At 36.5% G+C, this 19,082-nt stretch overlaps 1 protein-coding gene across 1 annotated transcript in view; it reads right to left on the reverse strand.

The window, feature by feature from the left end:
- Positions 1–19,082, reverse strand: part of LOC121327512 (dystrophin-like) — a 319,147-nt gene that overhangs the window by 103,602 nt on the left and 196,463 nt on the right. The window contains exons 9-16 of the mRNA XM_041271582.1: positions 18,468–18,602; positions 16,321–16,506; positions 10,898–11,079; positions 6,774–6,924; positions 5,920–6,039; positions 3,885–3,986; positions 3,649–3,756; positions 1,409–1,588 (exon numbers count right to left, since the gene is read on the reverse strand). Coding sequence (XP_041127516.1) covers positions 1,409–1,588; positions 3,649–3,756; positions 3,885–3,986; positions 5,920–6,039; positions 6,774–6,924; positions 10,898–11,079; positions 16,321–16,506; positions 18,468–18,602 — 1,164 coding nt within the window. The remainder of the gene's footprint in view (positions 1–1,408; positions 1,589–3,648; positions 3,757–3,884; positions 3,987–5,919; positions 6,040–6,773; positions 6,925–10,897; positions 11,080–16,320; positions 16,507–18,467; positions 18,603–19,082) is intronic.

The following is a 19,082-nucleotide window of genomic DNA, read 5'->3' on the forward strand; positions in this document are numbered from 1 at the left end:
ATAGCCATTTTCTATACTTTTGAGGCATAAGCAATTAGGAAATAACACTTACTACACAGGAACAAAAACTGTGTTACATAGTGTATTCATTAAAATGAATTTTCCACCAGGCATTTCCAAATCTAAAGCCACCCATCTTCCCTCCTCATCCGAGAACTGTTTATGTATTTGTGCATTACAGTTTTTGTGGATCAGAATAATAACCCCATGATTTTTTAGAAGAATATGAGTTAAAAAATACCCTCCCAGTCTCTCCTTAATTTGTCAGATTCTTCTTTGTTTAAGTGAGTTTCTTGTAACAGGGCAATATCTGTCTTCTTTTGTATTAAGTACATAAGATTTTCGCTTCAGTTATCAATTTAAACTTCCTGAAGCAATTCCCCAAAACAGTATTTTCGGTATCTTGCTTAATCTTGTTTTTTTAAATAACAACTGAGCTCTCTGTTGGCCTAATGAAAATTTAGAACTATAACATATATAATATGTATTCATTTCAACTATAAACAGCATATCAGGCTTTTTACAGGCTAAGTACCCAATATATACATATACACATTCATATAGTTGTACATATCCATACATATGCATACACATAAACTGTATACATATGGTAGTAGCACAGCAGCCTGCATGAAAATACAATATTCTGTTACCGGCGCAACAATGCTCGGGGGGAAAAAAACAGGACATAATGAGCGTCCCAAGAAAGGTTCTGCGGACAATGGGACCAGTGTTCCAAAAGTGGGACTGTCCCGTCCAAAACAGGACGTCTGGTCACCTTAAATTTAATGCCTATAAAGTACAGTTTGTCTGCAACCTCACTACCACATAGGATTACATCAGCTGTAACAACAAGCTGCAAATAAAGGGCTCCTTCATTGTTGTCTTCCCAGCAAAATGCAGGAATTGCAGGTTTAATATTGGATCGCCAGGTTGTGTCTAAGGTCTTCACAGTATATCCTGTTTGTTAATGGAATTGATTCTGAATATGGTAAGTAGCTCAGTACCAATCCAGTCTCTTGTTAGGGTTCAGTCTCTTTAAACTGAGTCTGTGATAGGGTTACTTTTTTACTGATGCTGTGATCAAATGGAAATTGAGTAATATTCACAGAAGGTATACGTAAATGTTTCTTTGTTTTATCTAAAAAGAGATTAAACCAATATGCTCCTTTAGCTAAATAGCCAACAACAAAATGATATGTGTCTCATTTGCACCTCACCTATGTCATCTTTCCAAAGATATGGTCATGCATGCATCATTAATGAGTAATACTTCAGGTTCAATACAATTGTATACAGTGGGATTTTTAAATGTACTTTGTGTCATAAAATACCTACTGAATGATCATGTATGGCATGACTTTTGCTCATCACCTCCCTGCTCTTTGTACACTCTGTGTTACTGTACCTGCGTGGAGCTCTTCTCCAGGGCCTGCACAAGGCTGTCCCAGCGCTGGGCAAAATCTTCTAGACGAGCTTCCAGCTTTTGAGCTACGTCCTTGTTTTTCACGGCTGACAGGAGGTCCTGGCTGAGTGCGCACAACTTATCCATGGTCTGTCTCTTCATTTCCAAGTCCCCTTTCAGGATCTGTCAAACAAGAGACTATGGTCAAAATATGCTCTGCTGACAATCCAGGTCCTCTTGTGCATCTATCAGGACAACTATGACTACTGCTGCTAGGACAGTGACTACTGGGAGGACACACATTTATGTGTTCTCGGCCAGTGATTTAAAAAACAAAAATACAGTTTTGCTTTCTAAAGTAGTAGTGGAGATTTTTTGTTAAAAAGCTTTTTATTTCCATTTATTTAAGGCATTTTACTTTTTCTTCTTTTGAACTATGAAATAATAATAATAATAATAATAATAATAATAATTTCATTTTTTTTTAAAGTTTAAAAGTAATGTTTCTGATAATACTTTGTATTAACCAAGCAACAACTACTAGTAACTTTAATTGTTATAAGTTATGTTGTACTATTCTGTTTTACTAGTCTAAATTAAACTCTAAATGTCCCTCATTGCACATATTCACAGATATAAATATTGTAACAAACCACGGTTCCTGCATGCAGGAGCGCTCACAGACGAAGGTGGGACGTGAACCTGGGACCTCCCACTCTGAAGCATAGCGCTGATACTGCTGTACAAAAGAGCTGGCTCCCTTGCAGGAGCTGGTATCGGGCTTATGTCTTCATATTTGATTGCATCACCTACCAGCCTTTCCCCCTACCCCTGTGCATGCTACACACTCTCCTGCCAGCCTCAAGTCTACCCCCCGACTGCTCACCAGGTTACAGGCTTCCAAGTGCATTCCGGGGTACCTGAGTCCACTTCTGACACCAATGTAATGGTGAGCAGAAATAAAAGGAGCCAGACGACTGCTGCCAGATCTTGTTCGCTTAACAGACTTTATTCAGCAGAGGTCAGCACACAACAACATAGCCCTCAGCAGCATGCAAGCTGCTCCTTTATAGAGCAAAACCAGCGAAAACATGTAACATATAGACACACAATGTAAACATAACAAGACACGTTATTGGACCCAACAGATCAAACAAGTCACAGACACAACACGATTGGATATCATTCACAAACACACTCAATCACCCTCCCTCCCACCCCACAGGTGCACTCACTCACAAGCACAGGCACTCAGGACATAGACAAAACACAGAACATCGACATAAAACCATACAACACATAACACTCAGTACAGATCGCTATATACAGCCCAATATTGAGGGCTTTATTGCGTTTATACTTCAATGTCATAGCACAATTAATGATCTTTTTTATTTTATAATAGTGACTTTATGGAGCAATTTGGATCATTATTTAATTTATTTTTGTGATGCGGTTACAAACATTCTAAGGGTATACACTAGGTACTGTATATCCCTAGCTCAGCCAATCAGAGTGCCGGGAATCTTTCCATTGAAATAGATAGCTAGATAGATAGATAGATAGATAGATAGATTAAAATATGATTTACTTCAGAGCACTGTCCTTGTGTAGATCAAGATTTTGTAAAGATGGCTCTGAGAGCAGATTAAAGAAGCAACATCTCAAGTCTCCTTGCATGGGCATATGAGGCTGGCAGTTCAGGCTATAGCGCGACAGCAGGGTTCAGTCCAGAAACACACGCAGTTTCTAAATTTCCGAGTATTGTCAGCCTTCTCAGTGATGAGGTGAAAGGTTGTCTCCAGCGGGATGACATAAAAACTAAAATGGAAATCACCACAAACCTTTTTCTTTAGCCAGTTGTATACAGTACAGTAAGTCCTTGGGAATTAGCGGGCCCAAACCTCTGCGGATCCCCAGGCTAATACTGCACTCCCAACCCTAAGAGGCTGGGTTGGCAGAGCAGTTTATATGACTGAAAAGTGCAGAAAAAGGTCTATGTACTGAATGGCTCATAGCATATACAGTTTACTTCCAAGCCAATGGGAAGCAAACATACTGTAGTAGGTAGAATAGTATCACTGCCATTATTCTGAAAAATATTGAAGACATTTATATAAAAGTTTATATAATGACAACAAGTTTTGATAGGCTGAATTGTTTATAAATTGCATATCTATACAGTTTGACTCACACACAGCATAAACATCAAATGTGCTACTGTATGTTTTGCTAACACTTACAGCTAACTGTCTCAGGCTGGTCACCATTTCATTCTGGTCTTTGAAATCGGTTGTTTGGATCCTGTTAACAGCTTCTTCTTTTTCAATCAGCCAGGCATCAAAAAGGCACTGAAAAGAGACATAGCAAGAAGAGAAAGAACATTGAGTGGGAACGGTGGCCGCAAAACACAGAACCACAATATCTCAAGCTAAAATTAACAATTGGCACATCAACAATTCTGTTAACATCCCCCAACCTGCTCCTCAGTGAAGTGCTGCCACTTGAGAAGAATCTCCTGCAAAAGGATCCAGCGCTCCTCTGTCCACTTGCAAATGGCTGCCCACCTTTCTCCCAAGCTCTGCAAATAAACATACAAGAGTTTACTAACCAAACACTGCTGTAAAAAACACAATTTCCCTGAAACACTGTTTTAACTTAATTATTTTAAGTAGCCACTAGGTGGCACTTTCATTTAAGCTGCTCCCTAAACAAGAAATCCACTTAGAGCTCATCTCGGTTACACAAGGGCTCAGAGGGTAAACTATGATAAATGAACAATAGCGCCAAGCTTACTATCAAGCTCCTGGTTACAAAGTGAACCCACCAGCTCGACAACCATCCCCGGTTGGCAATATTTGCTGTTACCCGTAAAAATGTAACTTAACCCTAAAAGGAAAATTATTGAATTATTGAATTATTGAATTATTGCGTCTACTACAATCAATTCTCGTTAATACGAATTTCAAGGGACCAGCATAAAAATGTGTATTATCAGTAATTCTTCTTATCAGAAGTTTAAGACAAATGCATGCTGTCAGCTTCTATTGAAATTACATTAACACTGAAATCAAATTTCAATTACAGAACAATGAAAAGTATTACATATTTAAAAGTACTGTGTATTGTATTGAAAAAATGGTTGTCAGTGAACTTTTGAAAAGCATACATTGCAACAACTTGAAATCTGCATGCCCCATTCTGATTACAAGGATTTTTAAACCACAAAAGCAAGGCAACATCAGGGAATTGAGTAAATTGTAAACACTGACAACTTGCATCAACAATTTTGAATATAGACCTGTAATATTGTATCCCATTTTTTTCCAATTTATTTTACAGCACTTGATGATTATGTATTTATTTATTCTATAATTATCATGAGGTGCTGGTTTTCAGTCATGATAATTGTCAATAATTAGCAATGAATGCGTTTCATACGAAATATGTTGATTGCCCAAATACTTTCGCTACAGAATGAACTTAGTTTTTGCATGTTATTTTTCATTGTATGCATGTTATTTAATAATGTGTTGTTTTATTATAAAGCTGAATCTTTACTTGAATTTATATCTTACAATAGAACAATTAGAAATTATGTTAATCACTTTCTGTGTGGTTGTTCTCATATTTTTAAAACTACAACTGTATACAAATTAATTTGCTGTATGGTCTTTAAGATATTTATAAAGGAGTGTGTCTTTAAATGCAGATTGTTCACCAGCCACCAAATAAACTTCCTTCCAGCCTCTCATGGCACCTTTTCATTTGCATTTTAATCAACTAAAGCATGTGAATTTAAACTAGAGCCTCCACAAGCTCTGTCACAGGGAATTAGTTCCACTTCTGAACTCTTGCTCGCTAAACAAAGACAATGTTGTATAAAAGTTATTTGAACTGAGGGTAAAGTGAAATAAAAAAACACAACACAACAAATTAATAATGCATTAAATGTAAACATCTTTATAGGAAAGCTGATTCTTCGGGACTAATTAATTGAAAAGCAAGGATTATGGCTAGCGTGATTGGTTGAGAAGTGTCCTTGGTTTGTGCCAGGCCTGCAGAGAGAAGTGCTGTTCATTACATACACCAGTGCTGTTCATTGCTGGAATTCAGGGTTAACCGATTGCACTGCAGAAGGGTTTAACCATTACTCCAGAAGACCTGTTGTGGTCAGAAATGTCAACGGATCAGCAGAAAATCTAATCAGGTTAATCATGAGATATTTCTGGTAGATCTTTGGGCAAATCTGAACTAACTCTGAATAAGCCTAAAATAGTTTTGAATAAGGCTGATTGCATAATACAAAAAGAATGTCTGATTTAAGGTGTTAATTTAAGGTGATAATTACCCATTTGAGGTGGTGCAAGTCAGCCCATAGCCCCAGATCCACAGATGTCCACATTTATCATGTATAACTAGTGGTGAACTATCACTGCTTTACATGTTCTGCATCAATAATGTTCAATGTTTAACACTAAGTTGTTATTTGCCATACCAAATATAGTCCTTACCTGCAGTTTCTCCTCCAAGGCAGCTGTGGCACTGTCTCCACTGCTCTCATCTACCACCACTACCATGTGGGTTAGGGAGTTCACTCTCACTTGCTCTGCCTCCAGGTCCTCTTGGAGCAGCTTCAAAATGACAATGAAATATATTCATTAAAACTAAAGTAGGGAGGTGGCTGGAAAGTCTTTATATAGTTGCATTAAATAGTATTTTAATACACAACAAAAAGTGCTGCTGAAGTCTGACTGAATCCAAGCCAAGGTCACTGTTTCAATTACAGTGTAGGCCAGTTGGGTTCAAAAGTAATTCTGATCTGGAGTAGCCCTATTAAAAAAAATGCTTCCAATTGAATTCTTTGTAGGCATAGCCATCTATATGTATGTAACCTCTGAATCTAAAGCAGCATGTTTTATACTGAAAACCTACTACTCTATATTAATAGTACCCCTATGTAATAACAGCCACATACATCTAATGCATTGAAAGTGTTATATATTCACATTTCATAAATACTTAATGAAAAGAATGTGGAGCAGGAACTTCACTTTGACATTTATTTTTAAAACATCATTGTACTGTTACAGCTGGAGCATCTTTAGAATTAAAGAGGTCTAGAGAGGCATGTTTTGCACAAACAGTACACACTTAAAGGTAATCAAATGATCACTGCAGTATTTTTGCCTCCCTGGCCTTTATCAAGTAAAGCATCCACAGGATGGCACGCTATTAATAAGGCAGCACATTAAACAACCAGCATCTGCCAAGGACACGGTGTCCAATTATAAGTGATGCATTCTTTATGAGTGAGTAGGCTATAAATCATGCAGTATGTGGAGGCGATGAATGCTCTAAAGCATACTTTGTGTTCTTCTACTTGGTGTTTTACATCTTCTAGATCAGGACCAAGAGGCTGTGTCTCCATTCTGCTGATTCTTGCTTCTGTTGTCACAAGCCAACCTTCCAGCTGTTTCAGTTGCTGATATTGCAGGAACATTAGAACTTCATGTAGTCTAGAAAAAGAAAAAAAAAAAAGTCAAACACTTGTTAGAAATAGACCAATTAGGTCAAATACCATGTACTCCCCCTTGGGTGGTGGTATCAGCGAACAGTATATGAGTAGCCATTGTGATGCTGGTGAGTCCTCGTTTTACCTGTCTTTTAATGGCCCCTTCACACTGCTGTCCTGGTTATTTTTATCAGGATATCAAACTGTGGAAACAATTACTTTTCCTGAAGTTAAACTCCACAAACAATAGTAGCTTAACATCACCGAGATCAGAGAAATGGGATATATAAATCCACATATCCCCAAATCAAACTGTCACGCTAAGTCATTCTTTAATGCCCAGTCTGAAATGAGGGCTGCTGTAGTTAAGTCTGCCTTATCAGAAGTGAGACTGGATGAGCAGCATTAACTGATTTCCATTGTACAAACTCAAATACTTGAAATGAAGGCCATTATAATATGAAACTAGAAATTGCTATTGTTGTGGAGAGCCCCCCCCCCCCCCCCCCCCCCAAAAAAAAGCACCCCCCCCGGGGCAGAGTTCAAGGGAATGGCACCGTGGAGAACCTGGAGAAATTAGAATTATATTATTATTATTATTATTATTATTTTATTATTATTATTAGTCATTTAGCAGACACTTGTGTATGATTTACCAGTTTTGTATGTATCCTTTCTGAAATATGGTGCTGGGAGATGAAAACAAATGTGGCCATAACACAACTGTTAATATTTTTTACCTCTAAGGTGATTCTTTAATATGCTTCGGTCAGCACAAGGAAACTGAAGTAACATTTGAAAAATACATTCCTATTAGATTGAAAAAAAAAATCTAAAAATAGCATTATGAAACTGTGTGCATGACTGAGTGTACATGCAGAGGGCACAACATGTTTAGCATTTTCAGCTTCCTTGATCATAGTAAATTGGTTTTAATTTATCAGTTATTATTAAAGGCTTATTTTGTATTAAATGTATCGTGTACCTATTTTTTCATTCAAATTGTCTTTAATATTTACATGTAGGAAAAAAAAAAAAAAAAAAAAACACAGGTCTACTCCCCCAGGCTGCACATATACTTGCACTTTGTCGAGAATTTGACCCTTGATTATACTGTTTACTCCACCTTAATAACAGTGTATACGTGATAAGCTTTCATAGCCACAGCAGTAGAATGAGAGGGATAGAGAGAGATTAGGGAAGTTTAAGATGGCAGACAGAACAGTGTGACTTGTATCTCTTGCGCTATCTTCCGTTAGCTGCTAAAGTCATACACAGTAATGTTTGTTTGTTTGTTGTTTTTTTTTTATCATCCAGATGCGCCTCGGGTTTATGTATTAGTGCATCTAAGGTTTAGAAAGTGCACTGCATTTACAAGCATTGGATCATGACCTCTATTCATTTCATGAGCACTATTAGAATAATTCAGCATTGAATTAGTATAAACCTAGGGGTATTAAATTATCCAGGCCTTCTTATAAAACACTGCAGTTCAAATTGTTCTCTCTTGGCAAATATTAAAATACATCCAATACTGTTGTTAATAACATTTAGCAATGTGTCAAGTTCACGGTGATTCTATCACTTCTTTATACCAGAAAAGTGATTTACTAAAATATACTGTTCAGTGTCCTCCAGGAGCCCATGATTATAAATATTACATTCAACCGAATGCCGCACTATTAATCTTGCCTTTGAATAATATGCTTCTTCATTATGGTATGGATTATTTTAGCAAGTTTCCTCGGATGATGCACTTATTTTGCTGATAAATAACGGTAAAAAGATGAGATGAGAGGATCAGCATTTAAAAAACAATGAAGCGTAGATTACCCACACTAATTCATGCTTTTTTGTCTAAGAGCAGGCAGAACTCCAGCATTTAAGCAAATATGGAGTGGTGGAGTGTAGCGGTAATGGAGATCAAAACCTCTGGTTCTGATGACTATGCACAGACAAGTGCCTAAACTGTGTATTAACTCTCTTGTTATCTTGCACAAGACATTTTAAACAGAGAAAATACTTTTTTTTTTTTCTGCTCCAGCACCCTAATTTGTCAGGACATCTCGTGTTCAGTTTCAGTTTGTGTTTTGTACATTCAACAGCTGAACTTAACAACATTTTGCAAGGCAGAGACATTTGCGATTGAAGACCAGAGATATAGGAGACTTGAGTAAGGCACTGAAAGTCCTGTATCTAAGCAACTAGAGCTAAAGTATGATAGAAAGACGGCCTGCAGCTTCATAGGACAATATTAGGCCTACAGGATGCCAGAGGAATATTTTTTTTGTTTGTTTGTTTTTAAGGCAAAGCTATAAATATACGCTTCATAGAATAAACATTTAAGCAAGCATTTTGGTAAATGACTGCTTAATTAGCATAAGCAATTTCAATAGAAATGATTAAACTTTATTTAAAAAATGTAAAAATCAATACAAGATCTGCATAGTTAACCGGTTAAACATTTCGTCAATACTATACTGTTAAGGTTTTTTTATTTTAGTTTATCTTTTAAGGAGGTTTATAGTGACAGATGTGGCTGTATGATATAATACACAAACTATAAAATCACCAAACATCTGCCACATACTATATGATGAGGAAACATGTATTAGGCTTAAACCTTTCAAAAAGCTTCAAACGGACTTCTCAAAAAAGTTTTGCCACATGTGTAGATACTGTAGCAAAGAACCAAAATAGTTCAGTTGTTCTTTTTTATCTTCATTCCAGCCTGTGTCAGATGCATAGACTGCACTCTGATCAAGCTTTCTTATGTAAGCTTTTGGATTAACAACAACAAAAAGGGTCCATGGCAGAAATGTGGCAGTCTGCATTAGCTGTTTCTGCATATCGTACTCCAAATTCATGAAAGCTAAATTAATAAACACTATCTTGAATTTTGTTTGAAATTAAGAACAAACAGTATGTTATAAACATTGTATTATGTGGGTTTCCTCTTGAATGCTCTGCAGAGAACTCTTTTTTTGTCTGCTTTCAGGGGATAACCATTCAGTCAGCTCCAATAACAAAAGCGACAGGGTCTGTACCGCTACATGTACATTCAAAAGGAAAGGGCTCGCATTCAGAGCTCCATACTAATTCTGTGTGTAAACTAAATCTTATTTTCCCTATTGATTTATGTCATCTGTGTGTTGTTTGTACTGCTAACCCTCTGTTGTTATCTCTGTGTGTTTGGCTTTGTTTGAGCATGCGTGTTTGTGTGGGAGAAATACCTCTAACTTGTGCTCAGCCTTTTCACACAGCACACCTCTACCAGAAAACAAAAGATGGAACTGTCAGCACTGTGATTGACCTAGTAACAGCATTACACAGTATACACTTGATAGAAATGACAGTTTTCAAATGTCATCTAACTGCTTCTCTGCTTGCAGTGCTGTTACAACCTGTGAACTATAATTGAGAGATCTCATAACCACTGGAATATTTCAATTTTAAACAGACAGCTAACCAAAAATATATCCCAGTTATTATAATAATAATAATAATAATAATAATAATAATAATAATAATAATAATAATAATAATATCAGCTATCAGGTGATTCATTCAGGAACCCCATAAATGGCTGTATTCTTATTGTTTATACCCAATACTAAGATTGACGTTTTCATCAAACTTAAAAAAAGAATTATTCCACTACTTTGCAACAGAACCAGAAGCTTTCTACAAGGTTTTGTGTTAAAGTCAAAAGATGCTATGTGTATCAGGGTATAAAAAATTAGAGACCTTTACAGTAGACAGGACAGGGGTGTCTTGTTCAGTGTTTAAATTTTCTGCAATTTGGGCCTTTGTAAAAAATCTATTGCTTGTTGCAATATGTTGAACACATTGGTGGGATCAGTTTATTATGACCTGGTTTCAACCAGCAATCACTTTCACACAATTCACAACCAATTTCCTCAAAATCATAAATAATTTACCATACATTCTTTTTTTTTTTTTTTTAATTTACATACTTGCTTTGCCTCTCCATGCTGGCTACCCTGAGATTTTCCCATCTGGAGTTCAGGAGATTCATCTGTTCTCGGATCTCATTTTCTTCATCTTCTGACAGCTTCCCTTCTGATAGCAACTTGCTTCCAGCGCGGAGGACCTTTCCCACACTGCCCTGGTGAGATGTTAATTCCATCATGAAGCCCTGCAACACAGGTGAACACAAGTCAAATACAGCCACCAGATTCAGGAGCAAGAAGCTAGTTTGGGAGCGGCTCTTCAGTTCTAGCTGCACACCACAGACATTTGTAACATAACCTTTTAGAGCAAGTGTCTTTATAAAAATAAGATCCAGTGGTGTCTACTAATCACATATTATATCAAAACTTTTTTTTTTCCGTAACAAAATATTTGAGTAATTTCAAGAACCACTAAGAGATGCAAACTTCAGAGATGGAGTAAAAACATTATAACGACTGGCATGATAATCTGTTTTGTCTACTTAATAAAAACTAAATTAATATTACAATGTGCCAGCACCAATTATTTTTGCCTTCACATTTACATAATTTGGTCCTCAAGGTCTTTTACAGAAATATACAGCCTCCAAAGAGCAATCTGTTCTAAGCGACTGTGTTGAGCCACTATTCCTTTTTCTCTAGTGTTGAGAAGTCCATCTCCAGATTCAGTCATTGTTAGACAGCATTCCCAGGTTCCAATTTCTTGTCTGATCATGTGTCTATCTACCCCAGCTAAAATTATATTCACTGTGAATGTACAATATTGTAGGTAGGTGGGAATTTTGAGGTATTTTTTGATGTCTAATGCTGCTTTTTCATTTCATTCAAAGAATTTTCAACAATCCCATACTGCATAGGTTTTCAACTTGTGGTCCCATGTTACAAACTAAAACCATAATTCTGATACACTAGACATAACAGAAGAAATCAGAAACACACTTACATCATTTTAGTTCCTAAGATAATTAAATGTCTCTCATGCTGGGATGAATCAATCACAGAGAAAAGTATGGCTCTTGCTTGAATTACAAATAAGGTATGCCCAGTTTTTCAAACAAACTTTTTTTATTCAAAGCTGTAGTGGTTAAACTGAACACTGTTATATGAGGAGGAGGTTAAATGTCAGCAAAACCTGCAAAGAAAATGTACAAAATAAAATGTACTGGTTGCATACGTATTCAGCCCCTTAAGTCAGTACTTGGTAGAAGCACCTTTTGCAGCAATTACTGCTATGAGTCTTTTTAGATAGGTCTCTGCTAGCTTTGCACAGTATATATAATATGGACTGGAGATGAGGGCTATAGCAGAAAATTAGAAGACTACTGTTACCGACAGAGGGCTGTAATGCCCGAAGCCACAGGCTGAGGGCACTGCACCCTGGAGGTATCGATAGTCTTCCCGAGGGGCATTTAATATTCCTCTATGGCTGAGTCTGCATTACATATTTAATATATGAGTCAGTCAAGAAAATAAGCGAGGCAAAGTTGGATAATAAATATGACTTTAGATATTTTGTTTAAATATAGTTGATACAACATATGTAAATAAATATTGACTTATATATTGTTTAAACATAGCTGATACAGCATATGTAAATATATAACATCAATAAATAACAGAAAATGTTTTTGAAGTTCATACCATATACTTAGCAACGTTTTTCTCCGTCTGGTTTGACGACTGCTGCAAAATCCAGTTTATATCCTGCCCATCATTTTTGTTTACATCGTCACGTTCAATTTGTTTGAATTTCAGAAAGTCAGAAAACAACGACAGTGACGTTTTAATCACCATTTTAGTGTTTGGAGCATCTTTCTTTTTGTAGTATGTTTTGTAATTCATTTTCTGTCAACTCACAGAATCAGTGTTCAGCCATTTTCTCTTGTAAAGAGTGCAGGGGAGAAAGTCGTTCCTTTGAAAAGGGGTGGAGCTGACAGTGAACCAATCATCTCTCTGTTTCATTTTATTTTGCTGGCTTGTTGGCTTATTATAGAACACTTTAACAAATCAATAAATATTTTCTATCAATCTGTAATCAACCTGTAGGTCTAAGCATTCAGTGTTTTAATGTAATTTAAACTACATTAAAAACTGTATATATAAACACACACACACACACACGTAAATTATTATACATGACTACATGCCCGACCAGATAAAATTTTAGCTTCAGTGACAGTTAAGCGTGTGTGACGCATATCTGATTATTTCATTTTGGACTGTTCCAACCCTTGTCCGTTTTTCAGGGAACACAAAAATGATACAATAACAAAAATACATATCTGAAAAGACTGTGTTTTAAAATAAGTAGGCTTGGTTTGGTAGTGGGTAGATTTATTGTTTTTATTAATTAATAGCAACTGCTTCAGACTGATTTGGTACAGAGAGAAAAAAAAGTGGGCTCCGACGGATAGTCAAATAAATTTTAACATTGAAGAGATGGGCTTTGTATCAGAAAACTGGTAACAGTCCGAAATTGCGTGTGACTGGTAAGTGTGTTAATTTGTTACATATATAATGGGGATTGTTTTTATTCTTAATACAAGGGTGATAAAACGTGACTGATGTGTATCTGGATAATGGATATCTGAGTGCTGACTGTATTTTTTTTTTTTTTTTTGGCGGCTCAGCATTGGTCAAGTTGAGATGAATTGATACATTTTCAGGTCCCAGTAGACTGTCAGCATTAATATACCAAAAACGTTACTCACTGATATGTATGAATTTCACTAATGAGAAGAATATACTGTATAAAACAGGCGATGCTACGTAGGCATGATTCTTTTGTTACAGCCCATATCACTGCCTCACATCAGCTGTGACAGAAAGAGATACTTATTGCAAAGCAGGAGGTTCTTTTTTCTTTTTCTGCTCGCATTTCCACGCCCCCCTGTTAGCAGGGGAAGTCGAGAAGCAATCGGCGCAACGCACAAACAAACAAGATGCTGATAAAAGCCTGGTGTAGTAATACAAAAATAAGTTTAAAAAAAAAAGGAAACGTCAAGAAATAATAAAGACAAACACTAACTGCGAATAACTGACAGCCCTAATATATACCAGTATTTTTATTTTTTTTTTACATTTCTAAATATTGTATTTTTCTAAGCATAATAGTCTTACAGTAATATTCAAAGTGAAATATAATAAAATATAACTATAATAAAATGCATGTTTTTCAGTTTGGAAAAGCAACAGTAGTGCATGGCTTTCTCATTAAAATCACCCTGGAGCAACATGGAAAGACTGAATCATTGTAGTAGACATTATGTTGGGCGAAGATGAAACACTGTTTACTCCAAATATAATGGAATGGAACCATGGCCTACTTACAAACATAATGATTTTTAACTAGCTATGTTGTTTATTGTGTATTGTATATTTCAACTTCAATAGGACAGCACAACGCATCAAAACAAAATAACTACACTTTTATTATACTTACAAAAGTTAATCGCAATACTTAAATTATTCTGACAACAAATAAACATAAAATAAAAAATAAAAAACAAGGCAAAGTGATTCCTATCATAAATTTTTGCAAAAGTGCTGTTAACATCGACGTGTTCAACGGTATTCAAAACATGCAATTTAGAAATGCACAGGCAATGAGACAGACCAAAGGCATATCAAGATGGTAAAGATTAGAAGCTGCTGTTTTAAACACAAGCCACATTCTAAGGTTAAACATCATAGACATCCCAGTAATGCAATGTCTGCTATGTAAAGTACTGTTTTAGGTAAGTAAGGCTGTCCATTCAGTAGGCTGTGAACCAAATGTGATCCTCATTGGTTTTGACAGAAGCCCTTGGCCTTAATGAAGAAAAGGCCACAATGTGTACTAGTACTGCCAAACTATTATTTCTCCTCTTTCACCTCTGAACTGCCTGTACTGTGGTATCTGAAATCTGCCAAAACCCGTAGCTTCACACACAGCCGTGCCTGATTCCATGTGAACTGTCACTCAGCCCCTTTGAGGCTGCTGACGATGTTAAAAAGAAGTGGCCTCCACAAGGGTTAAGCTTGTACGCCATTGGCATTTAACAATTAAAAGCAGTGGGTTTTGTCCAACTTCCAAATACTTGGGAGGAAATAACATCTAATGAGGCTCAAGTTAGAACAGTAACAGACCAATGAGTAGCAGATGTTGCCAATTTAGAAAAATATGGCTAGAAGAAATTGTAAAAAAAACACAAAAAAACACACTGAATGCCAATAAAACCCTTATGCCACTCATGTGCTTTTTAACTTACTAACTACAACTTGTATCTAATAAAAGAGAACATGAACCATGTCACTGACTAACTGTGTTGTTAACATGTTTTAACTTAATTTATTTTCGACCGACACTAAAAAAAAAAATATATACAAACTTTGACTGTATAACTGTGATGCCTTAGCACTTGATCCACCTTGTTTTGAGGCTCCTTCTGTGACCCCCCTCCACAACTACAGGTCTTAAGGTATTTACCCTGAAGTCACTTAAAAGAAAAATCTCATATCTACAAGCCTTCTACACTAACTAAATAATCCACGATCAACACGTGATTGCCATTCACTGCATTCGTACAATGTTGATACTGTTTAATCAGCAGGGCAACAAAAGTGGAACAGAAGAGCACAGCTAACCCATCCCTTTCGAAAACGGATAGGAGTATCAGAAGGGAATACTTTGGTTCTGGGTTGCTTTTCTGAGATCAAAAGTAGTTCCAAGGAAGAGATTACACAGCAGAGGTCCCCTAACTGTTAAAATCCATGTTAAAGGAAGGATTTGTTTTTCAGGAGAGTGATGTGAAAGATTCTTTGTTAAACTTGCTGAAAATAAGAAAGATAAAGGGGGGTTGTAAAGTCACTCAGACACATTCCTATACAAACTCTGTCATTTAAGACATGTTTTGAATAACTATAGATAAAATGTTACAGATTATGATGATGATGATGAATGGTGCTCAAACGCAAAATTATTCTCATAAAATAATCTTCATGATCACGGACCTGCTTGCAGATCACACCATACAGACTGGAACTCTTTGCAGATACTCACTTGGCTCTTTCAGTTCATTTCAATTCAGGACCTTGCTCCAACCAGGTCCTTAATTACTTAAAAATCACCTAGTTTCAATTTAATAATAATAACTGTTTGGAAGAGGTTAAAACTGCTAGGTTAATCAAGTTCTTTAATTTCAACTGAGGGAGATTTAGGGTGAATAATACCTTGTTCGGTAGAAAAAGCCAGCTAAATATAACTTTTGACCTGAAATGTTGACAGCAGACCGTTTATTTTGTATCTAAGCCATGCTGCTTTTAGACCTGTACTATATATTGCTGTCATTTTATTCATCAACAAATAAATAACAAAACTAATCATTGTCAGCCATACCAGCTAAGTACAGTATCGTTCATTACCTCTGAACTGTATCAGAGCCTACCTCATGGGTGTGAAACTGCTCCTTGACCTCTTCCACATCGCTAGAGACATCTCCATGTGTGTGCAAAGCATCCTCAGCTGACAGCAGCCATGTTAGCACCTCTTCCAATGCACTCTGGTAGCTGTCCAGGTGAACTTCAGCTTCCATCAGCGGGCTGCCAACAACCCTGCCTTCCTGGGTTTGAGGCTGCAGCCAAACAGGAAATCAAGTGGCGATTAACAATTACAAGATGATCAGTATTTCACTACACTAACTAATCAATACCATTAGGGACACCTTTACTACTACGGATAAGATATCTAATAATTCTCACAGCAGGCAGACAGATAGAGGTGGTAATATTAATGCCACCATAAAACCAAAAATAACAATACATTAATTAATAAATAAATAAATCAAAACTTAACTTAGTAAAGGTATTCTGGCCTCTAGTTCTTTTTGGCAGAGCAGCTAATGATTGTACTTGCCATTATTATAGCCCAATTAGCTGAATATCTTTTGCTACTTAAGCTATTACTTTTACTCTCAATTGTATTCCATAAGCTCTCATCTGACTCACATACATTTACAGCAACAGGAATTTCGAACTGCAACAGCTTAACGCTCAGATATGTGTGAGCTTCATGGCACTTGCACCTGCTGTAATTGCTCCAGAATTTTTATCAGGCTAGTCTTATGTAACAGCATAAAATAATCTCAGACTTGTGTGCTTTCTGTCAGAAAGCAGTGACCAACAAGCAGGGAAAGACAAGCCACACATTTAAATGTGTTATATTACCAGATAGTACTGTACGTCTCAAAACTGAAACTGTTTTAAAATAAATTTACAAGCATGTGCATGTCAACATGCACGTCTTTGCTCTATGAGAGCGGGTCAAATGATATTAAATCATATCAAAGGTTGCCTATTTTGTTACATGTTTTTTATTTTTTTTTTTTTTAGAGATACAGTAATACATCTGGATTTTAACACTAATAATTTATAAGAACTGTTCAGAGACAAAACATCTAGTATCACCCTAATAATAGACAGTTTATTTTCAGTTTCCTTTTGTAGAAAGATCAAGTTATACAGTATAAAGAAACATACTACAGACAATAGGTACATGGAGTTTGAACAGTACAGGCTGATTTAAAAAAAAAAAACACACACAGATAGAATAAAAATTAGCTTCGGAGAAAGTTCCAAAAAAGGTGGGCACTTATTTACCCATGGCACTGTAAAGTCAAAAATAAATCACGACTTGGTGATTTACTGAAGGATACTGATAGGAGTCATGAGCTAGTGGTGAGGCAGAGAGAGGAGCTTCCTTGTTTTTATCTGCACTACTTAATTGGAGGTCCGTCTTTTCTGTTCTAACTCTCCAACACTCAGCTACTAAGCAAAAAAAGTAAGCTGATCACTTTATTGGATGTGCAGTTTGTGTAATTTGAACATTCTGGGCTAGATTCTTAATCCTTTATTTATTTATTTTTACTGCAAACCATTATCAATAAATATAAATATTAATAATAAAACTCTAATGGTTGGTTTCACATACCTTGATTATAAATAATCTTGGACTACCGAATATACATTTAGGAATGGAAGTCCAAGAATACAGTAGTGCTAATCAGGGTCTGTGGAACCAGCCATAAAACTAGTTAGAAACAACTTCACACTTATGAAATGAGATGTTTATTTCTTTGGAAACTTTATTGGCTTAAGTTTTCCTTTATGCAAAAAGAAAATGATTTAAAGAACTTTGAGAATCCAGTATCACAATAAAGATGTCTACATTTATTATTATACATACTCCATCCATGTAGTGCCTAATTATGAAGCAATTGCAAAGGCAAAGACAGTTATTCAGAGAGGAATAAAACAACTGAAACAGCATAAAATTGCCCAAACTTACCCAAGGATTTTTTTTTTTTAATTGGCTACTTTTTAAAAGCTTCTATAAGGATAGCACTGCCATAATTCAAATGCAATCCTTCTGTTAATGGCAGGAAGGTGTGCTTAAATTCTTGTCCTGTATAGTTTCTTACCAGTTTTATACTTTGTACAGCCAGAACATGAACTATTAGTTGAAGCAAACATGTACACACACAGAAATGGTAAGCAAAAATAAATCAAATATATTATAGCAATAGTACAGACAGACCTGGGGAGAAAAACACTTCCTCTCTTGGTCAGATGACATGACATAAGCAGCTTGTGTGTAGGCATAGCTTTTGTAGCGTGGTTTAAGAGAAGGAGAGGGGGTGCGCACACTGCCCTGTGCAACACTGACTGTGATCTACGAAGGAGAGATGAGAAGAAGAAAAAAGCAGACAGAACACTGATACAGGTGGCAAGAAGAACAGAGAGGTGATCTAAAATTAGAAAATGAAGGAATGCAACACACATACACACACAGCTTGCATTAAAAACAACAAAAAAATGATTGCCTGGAGCTAAGTGAATTTGCAAACGCCTTGAAGGCTACACCTTGGAGTACTATACTTTCTTTTTATTTTCTCATTTAAAACAACTTCAGGGACTCCTGAGTGGCACATCCAGTAAAGGCACTCTGCGTGGACTGCGCCCTACAGCCTGGAGGTCGCCAGGTCAAGTCCAGGCTGTTTCCTCGGCTCACCGCACACCAGCGGCCCCTATAGACTGGCTGGGTGCCTGCGGGCCTGCCTGTAAGTTGCCTAGAGCTGCACAGTCCTCCGACACTGTAGCTCTGAGGTTACTGCTTTGGAGGCCTACGGAGTGAAAAGAAGCGGGCGGCTGA

Source organism: Polyodon spathula, chromosome 15 (assembly GCF_017654505.1).
Source record: "Polyodon spathula isolate WHYD16114869_AA chromosome 15, ASM1765450v1, whole genome shotgun sequence".
Taxonomy (NCBI): Eukaryota; Metazoa; Chordata; class Actinopteri; order Acipenseriformes; family Polyodontidae; genus Polyodon; species Polyodon spathula.